Raw genomic sequence first — 10315 nt, forward strand, 5'->3', positions numbered from 1 at the left:
ATTAGCAAAAAATCCACGCGTAACATAAATCCACGCTACTTCAGTGAGCCTTGTCATCTGGAGCATATGTGTCCCTCCGCCTTCATACTAGCCCACAAAGTACTTTAAGGTGCTTCAAAAAAGAGTGGGAGATCTAAGCAGGTGATTTCACAAAATTTGGAATAAATGTGAGAACGTTGGGCTGTTCTTCATAGCCCATATCGGGTTTCACGAGGAAGCATCATGAAGTGGTTATTCCTTCTTGTTCTGTGCGCGGTCGCAATCGTCCAGGGTCTCAAAGGTGAGCATAATCGGATCTGGCACTTTTCTTAACATTGTGCTTTTGATTTGGTCGTCAATGCCAGTGCAAGGAATTTTTATCAGTTCGCATTTAATACAAAGTTTTGTAAACTTGCCTTGGAAAGGTTGTAACTTGTGTACCTGGACTTACATCCTAAAGGGATTGAATGGGCATTTGGATCTATCTTCCGAACTTACGAGCTCAGTTCATTTTTGTACGAACGAGCGAGGTTTAGGGGCTAAAGGCATCGCGATTTTTCGGTATTATCATACGTTCCTGAGGAACTGAAATCTTTTATTAACACATTGGATCATTATGTCAGCTCACTTTCCTTTAATAGAACTTTGCAATGTTCGATTGAGCAAATTTCTATGACTTTTTCGCATTGTCATTGTGCAATTCAAACATTTCTCTAGTTATGAAAGTTACCTTTGGAGAACCGTCTACTGAACCAAAGAAAAAAGTCATTTAAAATCTTTGCAATAAAAACTAAGGCATTACTGAGATAAACGTGATTGGAGAGTGACACTCCCAGAAGTTACAGGACTTTAGGTAATATTTTTATATTAATATTCACATTCTGAACGCGGCTGTTAGAAAGAAATGTTATTATTATTTTCTTTGTTTTCTTTGCATCCCTAAAACTGCAGAGCTAGAAAATCCAAAGTTATTCGAAGGAGACGTGGTCTTAGAACGTAGACAAGCGGCTGCAATTAGGATGGGTGGCTTTGGAAGAGCTGCAAATATCGGTCGACGGTGGCCTGGTGGTGTTATGGTTATGTCTGTTCATCCCGCATTACGTAAGTTCAAAATGAATATGTTACGAACAGTTCCGTGAACAAATTGCTTTAAAAGACAAGTGATTATAAACGCATTTTATTTGGTTCTTACTTATGATCTATGGGAGGATAGACGTTTTGATGACGTTATCGTTGAAAACATTTTGCTTTATTATCAAATAAAACATGAAGATTCCATGATTCATCTGCCGAACTGCGATAGTTAATTTAATTTAATTCAGTTTAGTCCATTTTCACTGCATTAAGTTTTGCAGTGGGGAAGGACTAGAAAGGAACATAGGAACCATTCATGCTAGTCCACTCTCCCACCCATCCCACCCCAGGGGAGGACATCCATCACACGATAATTTCGTGTGTAGGAAATTTACGTCTCCTACCCCAACCCTGCGGGAGACGGGACCTCCATTTATTCGTCCCTATCCGGGAAGACTAGAATATCTAACCATTTCTTGATGTTATAGAAAGGTAGCAAATTCTTCTCAATTATTTTAAGACCCTGAGTGTTGGTCCGGCCGGGGCTCGAACCCTCGACCCTCGACCCTCGACCTCCCGCACAACAGTCCAGCGCTTTATCCATTGAGCTAACCGGGAGGCGGTTAGCTCAAAGTTGGAGCTAGGAAATATACTAAAGAAGTAGTTTGATGCTACTCAGGTATAAAAATTTAATGGATGTGACCGGGGAAATTACAATTGTTGGGAATACCGATTACGAAAGAACAAGGAACCGACACTATATCGATCTTCTTTTCCGCGCAATGATCGTGTGATCACGATTATATCTGACAGACCAAACGTAAGTTTGGCACGCGTTTCTTTTGCGAAAAAGAAAAAGTTAGCTTTAGCAGAGCACATATGCCTAACTTATTATACAATTGGGTGGGATAATTCTAAAATTATCACCGCTAATCGCCGCTACCACCAGTGCCTTTGTTTTGAAGCTTGGCAAATCAACTAGGTCTGATTGTCCACTTGGTTGCTGTGTGAGCTTTAATATATCAAATATACACGATATGCAAAACGAGCATTCTTCTGTAGGGATTGGTAACGAGTTTGAACCAAAACGAGGTCGGTCAGCCTTGCACAAGTGTGACTATACCGAAGTTTTAGAGAGTTGTGAGTTATTGGTAACTGTTTTAGACTGAAATATGAGCAATTCTACGCTTCCCAGTGCCAAATATTCACTTGACCAAACTTCAAAAACATGTAGTTTATGTAGGTTGTAAACAATCTACTGACAGTGGCCCGAGAAACTCCAAATAAGTGGGCTATGTGGTGCTCAGCAAATCCTCTTCTTAGCCTACACATTACAAGGAAAAATTCATCAATTACTGTCAATCTCCTTGGTCTGCCACATTTTCTCTTTGGGGTTTCGTCATCCTGATCTTTAATGTTGTCCTCATTAACCTGACTTTGATAAAAATCTGCTTCCACATCATTCTTTTCCAAAGTGTGATATCTCAAATTTTCTTCTTCATCTCTTGTATTAATTCATAAACTTGAATATTGCTAAAAATGTACGATAATTAGGAAAACCAGTATAAAACGCAATATTTTCATCAGATTTTAAGTTATCTAGGGTGAATATCTCTTGCTCTGTGTGATGGAGTTTGTCCTGGAGAAGCGTACACTCTTTTTGTAATTCATCTTTCCCTATTTCATTATCAACTGAACAAAGTCTGAAGTGATTCTTGTCGTTCTGAGTCGAGCTCAGCCATTAGTAACTTGTTTGCTTTGGCTGATCGTTCTAACTCCAGTCGAAGATCCTGAAATTGAGATTCAAGTGCATATATATATTTTTTTTAAGTTTAGCATTCTCTGCTTGTGCTTCTATAAGTTATTCTTCTGTTGTTACTGTTTGGCGTTTCGTAGGCGATTTTCTTTTCTTTGGCGATGCCATATACCACGAGAATTTTGATGGGATGCTACCAGGCTTCAGTGTTATAATACCATTCAATGATTTTTTTATGTCATTTTTCTTGAAATGACGAGAGCACACTTTAGTCCGACGAGTTAGTTCAAAATTTTTTCCGGGATCTCTTCGAATCGCATGGATCCATTTCTTTCGCAAAACTGCATTCTTCGGGAAGTTAAAGAATGAAACTTTTTCCCCATCTGAATTGCGATGGCCCTTAAAGGTAAAATTAGGAACACAGCAGTGTGTAGGCATTTACAAATGCAAAAAAAAAAAAAGGATTTCGAGAAAATCCTTTCTAAAAAAGCGTACAACGAAATGGGGATGGCTGACCGACCTCGTTTTGGAACAAAACTCGTTACCAATCCCTACAGAAGAATGCTCGTTTTGCATAGCGTGTATACCAAAGTTTGAGGTTACCCACGCAAATTGTTACTCGAGACCCTGGTAAATAAGCGTATGCATTAAGCTCTAAAAAATCACAGTTCTTATCGCTTAATTGTGAAAACTATTGCACATATTTTACTGTTACTCCTGGTAATAATCCATAACGATTATCATTATTATTTACCACTGTTATTGTTATAGTCATGGTTATCATTAGCTTTTTTAAGGCTGTGATATTCCTCATCGCTATTCATTAAAAACTGAACTACTGGTCCCGAGGGAAACAGATCATTTTATTTCCTTCAAAACTCAATGATTCCCGATGCATTGAGATTCAAGGGAAGGAAATGGACTGTTCTCGGAGGGGCCAGTCTTAAACTGACTTTCTATATGGCATAAGGATGACCCTACATTAAGGACGCATTGTGAAAACCAATCAGGGAAAAAAAGAGAATATTACTCGAGAGTGCAAATTACGGTAATGCTAAAATTGTGTCGCCATCTTCAGTCACGCCCTTTTTTTGAGCAACAAGTTCAACATTTGATGATTTGTATCATTATCCTCATAATTTTCATTTACTTTTCAAAAGGCCGGAATCGTAGAGCCTGGAGGGCTATACGGCGGGGAATGTGGGAGTGGAGGAAGAAGTCATGTATTAGATTCAGGGGAAGGAGGAGAGGTGAACGTGCCTATGTCTACTTTGTACCTGGTAGAGGGTGAGTCTTTAAGAGTGCTTTTTATTGATAGTCTGTTAAAAAAAAGGTAATTTGGTAGGTCAGCCGTTAAAAATGATTATCTAGGTTTTTATCAAGAGCACATCAAAAAAAAATTCTTATTTATTTATCGTCTTTTAATGAAACGATCTTGTATTGGTGATAAGTAAAGATTAAAGGAGTTAGTATCAAAGGTTGTTATGTAAGAAACAAAGCAGAAAATCAGAGGCAGATCGGGGAGAAGAAGCGTATCAGTGTTTAATTAATATTCGAATATTAATTGCCTTTTATTGCTTAGTAACAAAACTGAAAAATCAAAAATTAGTCGTTGATGACCATAGGGGTTAACTTTCCTAAAAAGAGTTACATTCTCGTTTTAGTCAGTAATTTTCACCGGCGGGGAAGGTATCGCGAGTCTGAGTCTTACTCAGGCATAACTGAAAAATATCGTTGAACTCAGTAAAATGAATTGAAATGCAACAGGAGATCGCTAACATTACAAAACCGAAACGGTAAAGGGCTTTTAAACTGTATCATTATTAAAATCAGCGAAAGTCGTTACAAATCAATATTAACTTCCATCTTGGCTTCTTGGCTTTAACATCACCTCTTAACTATGCTTACCATCCGGGGGAAAAGATATTGAGGAAATAATTAAATGATATTCACCAGCCGTACTGGGAAAACATTGTGGCTGAGGTATAGGATGCAGTACGAGGCTGTAAGTGAAGTAGAATCTTCTAGATTGTGCTTCGAAAAGTAGCATATCATGCTTCTAGCATTGTTGGTTTCTTCTTTTCCTTTTTCTTTTTTTATTTAAAAATTATGCTCAAAATCGTGCTCGATTATTAGACCACCTTCTCCCTAAGTACATTTTTCAAACAATATAGACACAAAACAAGTCTATATTATGTATTTACTGTTGGTAAAACATCATGATGCTTCCTTCCTTATTTGAGTTGCATACTTGCTCTGATAAAAAAAAAAAAAATTAACCCCCTGGACACTATTCCTGACTAAAAGCAGCAACTGTAGCTTTGTCAAAATGTTCGATGTTACCGTCTCGTTTCCCTTAGCTTGGAGGCCATTTTGTCAACTGTGAAAGCGGGAACTGGGACCGACGCAATCTTCACTTCTGGTTTCTCATGAAAGTCCTTTTGACGACGAACGACTCATAAGTTTTCAAACCTCCTTCCCCCTAGACATTAAAAAAGCCAAATCAGACTGAACCATGGAACGGAGTTGGAAATATTCAATCTTAAAGACCAAGCAAGTCGTGACTCTCGTAGTGTTCCCTTCGAAAAAAATGAAAATATGCTAGAGCTGCATGTGACAAAAGCAAAAATCATGCTCATTTTTCCAAATTTGCCAAAATTATGCGAGAACAATCTATACGGCCTAACCGTAAGCCGAGGGTGGTACGCAAGACAGAGGGTACAGTTTTTCCCTATACGGACCGACGTAGGCTGGTGGATAACATTTTGATTTTCTCTAAACCTTTAAGATGTGCGTATCAAAAGAGTCCGAATGATTTAATTAATTACGGTAAGATCCTCCATGAACTGAATAATCTTTTATCGAGTAGATGGTAGAGAAAAACAGACTGAGATAATTCTAATTAAAAAGAGAGGCTTCTCCAAGAGAGTTTTCTTTGCGTATGCCAAGGATTTTGTTTTGTTTGATTTTTTTATAAGTTTGTAACGATCGGCCTTCTGATACAATGAATATATGAAGTTCATATATTTTACATTGAATATGTGAAGTCCATATATTCGGCCTTCTCTCAATCAGAGAGCGCATTAGGATGCTTTGGCCGGCTAGAAGATAAATAGCAATACTAGCTCAATTTTCCTTCAATAGATGTTCATCGTATGTGGGGAGAACTGGAAGGCGCCAAGCCCTTACTCTTGCTCGTGGATGTTGGACCAGAGGAATAGTAGCTCATGAAATTGGTGAGGTTGCTTTAAATTCCATTTAAAACACAACAGTCCAGCAATTCATTTTCATTGAGGTGTCATTTTGAATAAGCGACCCACTCTGACTTTCCTTTCATTCTGTCTGCAGTAATCATTTAATTCACAGAATATTTTTGGTAAAGCCACTGCACCTTGGGTGTCATCTTAATGTTACTCACAGACTCAGTATAAAACAACAACGGTTTAATTGCTTTTAGTCTTGAATGTACATTTTACGGAAAATTCTCTGTGACCACGAGGTCCCTGTCTAAGAATGTAAAATCACTGTCCTAGTGCTCATGCGTAGTGTGCTAAATTTAGTACAGAAAACTGACGTCATGACACAGGGGTGAGTGAGATAAAAGAAACACTACATTTTATAAAGTCCTCCCTTCACAATCTTTTAGTAACAAAAAATCCACCCTCTTCCTCCTTTAAAAAACCCTTTCACCCCTCTCCCCCGTCACGATTAATAATAGGGACCTTAAGAAACCACGACGGCGACGGCAACGAGGACGTGGAAAAACAAGAGATCTAATCGGCAGAACAATAGCCCAGCACGTGCGTTTCGAAACTTTGTACATTTCTTAGCCGTCCTATGCAAAACAACAACGTGAAATCGCCAAAACTTGCGTCGTCTGCGAACCGGAACCGCGACGGCAAATTATTTTATTTTCCATTTGGAACTCAACGGCTACTTTATACGTCATGCTGAAGTTGAGCTGTGGCGCTGTATGAGACAGTAGGCTCCTGCAGGCATTTTTCAAGTTCTAACTAAGAGTAGAAATTCATTTTTTAATCGAAGTCTTCCTTGGCGTCGCCGTCGTGGTTTCTTAAGGTCCCCAAATGAGCCAACACTGTGACTAATAGACTAATATACTTAAGTGTTATTAAGTAAATAATCTACATCTTCTTTTTATCTTAGGTCACGCTCTGGGTCTCTGGCATGAACAATCTCGTCCTGACCGGGATAGATATGTCAGGATATTGTGGCGAAACATCCAGCCAAGTACATCTTAGTAGTGCATAATATATTTTAAAATAATTTTATTCCTGTTTTGTGTTTCTTTTTCTTTGTTCGGTTCCCTCATTTACTCTTAAGAATGTAATTATGTAAATTTTTCTATACATTGGTGTAACCATTTAAATTTCGATTGGTTATACAGTGTGTGCACGCAGCTAATTCTACCTAACAAAGTTTCCGTCCTGTTATCTGCTCTTTTTGGAGGATTTCACCCCCTTCTTCCCATCTCAGAATTAAAAAAAAAAAAAAAGACAAAGAAAAAGAAAAAAGGAAGAAAGAGTGGTAGTGATCTCATTCGTGAGAAAACATCTATAACACGTGTGAATTTCGTGGTGAGGATAAAAATACAGTTAACTGATTTTCATCGCCGCACATAAGCCAAGTAAACGAAAGTCTTCGGCTTCAGTAGATGGCAAGAGAGATGGTCTCGTTCCAAGTAGAATTTAAGGGAGACGGTGTCGTTTCCAAGGCCAACCTCATCCAATGATTGTCAATTGTCTGAGATGATCATGAGTCTGCCTCAAAGGGCGGGTCTCGTCGTACCAGTAGAAGATACGAACCAATGATTTTAATAATCTTAGAAATGCATTCAATACACCAGAGAGAGTCTCAATCAGGTGGTGACTGTTACGGCTAACGGTAAATAACTTTGAATAGTTTTTTTTTTTTTCAAAACTAGAGAGAGAGTCTCGATAGGGTTCTGGCTTTTACCGCCCACAGAAAATTTCTTTGAGCAGCTCAATTTAAAAAAAAGGGTTAAAATAAACCAGTTTTACGCCGAACGGCTAAATAATTTTTTGCCCTCTTATCGCTAACAGTTATCCCCGCTGAGACCCTCTAGATATTTTCCTTAAATTCGTGGTAGTGAGCAGTGGATTATTATAAAATTCTGTTCTGTTCTGTTCTGTTCAGTTATAAAATTCTGTTCTTCAGTTAAAGAAGAAAAAAAGGCAAATGTCATGGGTTCTTAATCAAGCGGTTTTCTTTTTAATCGTTTATTTGAATTTTAGGAGCGAAGCACAACTTCAGGAAGCTGGGCCGTAATGTCATCAACTCTCTTGGTTTTCGCTATGATTATTATAGCGTGATGCACTATGGGCCGAAAGCTTTTTCCAGGAATCGCAGGCCTACAATTGTACCTAAACGACGGGGTGTAAGTTGCCAGAGCTGCATTTTTATCTTTTCAACTTTTTACCCATCAGGATCTGTCTTACACTGACAAAACTATTTACAAAGACCTTCTCGAGGCTAGGTCAGAACTAAAGTGATGTGAAAAAGGCAACCCATCATTAAAATGCGACATTCAAATTAGTTAAATAAGCAATCCGTCGCAATGGAAAGTTTTGTTTGTTATGTTATACGTTACTTATACAGCTGATCGTGTAACAGAGCATATTTTTGTATTTTGTTTTAGGTAAGGCTTCGCCGCACTCCCGTGAGAGTTAGCCGTATTGACAAAGAACAGATGAAAAGAATGTATAGAAAACCAAGAAGATGCAGAGGCTAAAGGAGCCAAAGACAATCGATGAGGTAATTCTACGTAATCGTAACGGTGACAGTACAGTTATTGCTTTTGACCGTTATCAATTTTATTGAAAGTTGATCTTGAGATTTTTGACATATTATTGTAACGAGTCTAGTGGTGTTATAAAAAATGTGGTCAAATGGCGGTTCGTTTTGAACTCATTACACTCTTTTTTTTTAATGAGAACGTCCAATAATAGAGAAGTAGCTGGCCATTCTTATAAAGATTTATCTTCAAATCGTTCCTGAAATTCCCTTAAAATTACTTGCAATAGTACTTGCAAAGATCAACGCAAAGATTGATATGAAAGCCATAAAAAAGACACAAAATTTTTACGATAAGGGAAGCACGTCATGTAATCAATGTTCTGTTAGATTATGACCGATTTTCAAGAAAGCTCTTCTCCGAATTAAAAAATAGAAAAAGAAAGAAAAAGAAAAAAACTAAAGAAAGCGCGAGTCCCAGCAAGGAAGAATGTAATTGAGGAATATAAAGTTAGTTAGGATCAGATTTGCAAAACAAAATTTCGCTTCGCGGACAGTCTTTTTATATTACATACGTGAAAAACTGTTGTTGGATCATTACTTCATAGATTCAGCACTGAGGACGGGAGCGTCGTGTTTCATTTTTCAAAAGGAAACAAACAAACTACAGATAAACAGTCAAAAGAAAGAGGGCTTTTCGTTCAGTCAGTGTTGATGTACTTTTTATTCTTGCAGGGTCTTTGAAAACAAACTGGAAATCAACCACTGGATTAAAATAGTGATCACCCTAGCCTAGTAGAATGGACTGAATGAATAAATGAATAAAGGTGTTGGAGACTTCTCTGCCTTGCATATGTTGTTTGAATTAGGGGAAATGGTGGTAATAATAGCAATAATAATACCTTTATTTATTACCCTCGGCAATAAGAATTACGGTAATACTACAGTAAAAAATTTCGAAATTCAAAAACTCAAAACACCACAAATATATCTACAATTCAGTTATGTCAAATTAAGGTTAGCACCTCTAAAAATAAACGATTGTTTGTTTCTAATAGTGCGTGATGCAGGTATTCTGATGTGTATTGGGTTCGTCTTACAAGATGTTAGGTTATGGCCATGACCCACAACCTTGTCTGATAAACGTTTACAAGGATGCGCTTCAGATTCTAGGATATATTTAAATTATTTCCCCGCCAATTTCTGACGCCTACTTACAAGTGACTCAACAGTATCCCTAGGGAGTTCTATGACATTTAGACATTTATTCTGCACACCCTGAATATATTCAAAAGAACACCATGATCTACTAGATCGAAGGCTTTTCGGAAGTCTACAAAGACCACATGCACGCCATTCTATGGATTCCCGGAATCTGTAGCGTTGTACCAGTCTTGTGTGATGCTGGCAAGCGCAGTCATAGTAGATCTGTCTTCCGTAGAAGCGTGTTGGGAAGCATTAAGACTAGGGTACTTTAGGTTAAGCTTTAGCTGGATCCTCTCCAACGCTTTGGTGACTTGTGGCAAAACTGAAAGGTGCCTAAAGCCATTGTTTATATCTGTCGGATTATCAACCTTGGGTACCAGGCTGACCAGAGCATGCTTGTAGCTGGTAGGGTACTTAGACTGTTCTATACTGGCACAGATAATATCGTGTACATCTGGTGCGAATTCTTCGTGAAACTGTTCAAGGAGCCACGTAGGCACACCGTCAACACCTGCTGCTTTCCTCGGA

General features: G+C 38.2%; 1 protein-coding gene across 1 annotated transcript; it reads left to right on the forward strand.

The window, feature by feature from the left end:
- Positions 1–204: 204 nt before the first annotated feature.
- On the forward strand, positions 205–9422 carry LOC111336486 (zinc metalloproteinase nas-4-like). Its single transcript, XM_088733048.1, has 8 exons — positions 205–280; positions 931–1080; positions 3970–4096; positions 5954–6045; positions 6974–7057; positions 8083–8225; positions 8487–8602; positions 9317–9422. The coding sequence occupies exons 1-7, from the start codon at positions 223–225 to the stop codon at positions 8577–8579; spliced, it is 747 nt and encodes a 248-aa protein (XP_088589174.1). The 5' UTR covers positions 205–222; the 3' UTR covers positions 8580–8602; positions 9317–9422.
- The last annotated feature ends 893 nt before the right edge of the window (positions 9423–10315 follow it).

Source organism: Stylophora pistillata, chromosome 9 (assembly GCF_964205215.1).
Source record: "Stylophora pistillata chromosome 9, jaStyPist1.2, whole genome shotgun sequence".
In the NCBI taxonomy this organism is placed as follows: domain Eukaryota; kingdom Metazoa; phylum Cnidaria; class Anthozoa; order Scleractinia; family Pocilloporidae; genus Stylophora; species Stylophora pistillata.

Bases quoted from the DNA above. Each gene is read 5' to 3' on its own strand.
- LOC111336486 (XM_088733048.1), top strand. From the start codon at position 223: ATGAAGTGGTTATTCCTTCTTGTTCTGTGCGCGGTCGCAATCGTCCAG. The intron at 4,097-5,953 runs GTGAGTCTTTAA...TTCCTTCAATAG, and splicing joins TACTTTGTACCTGGTAGAGG to ATGTTCATCGTATGTGGGGA. The intron at 6,046-6,973 runs GTGAGGTTGCTT...TTTTTATCTTAG, and splicing joins AATAGTAGCTCATGAAATTG to GTCACGCTCTGGGTCTCTGG.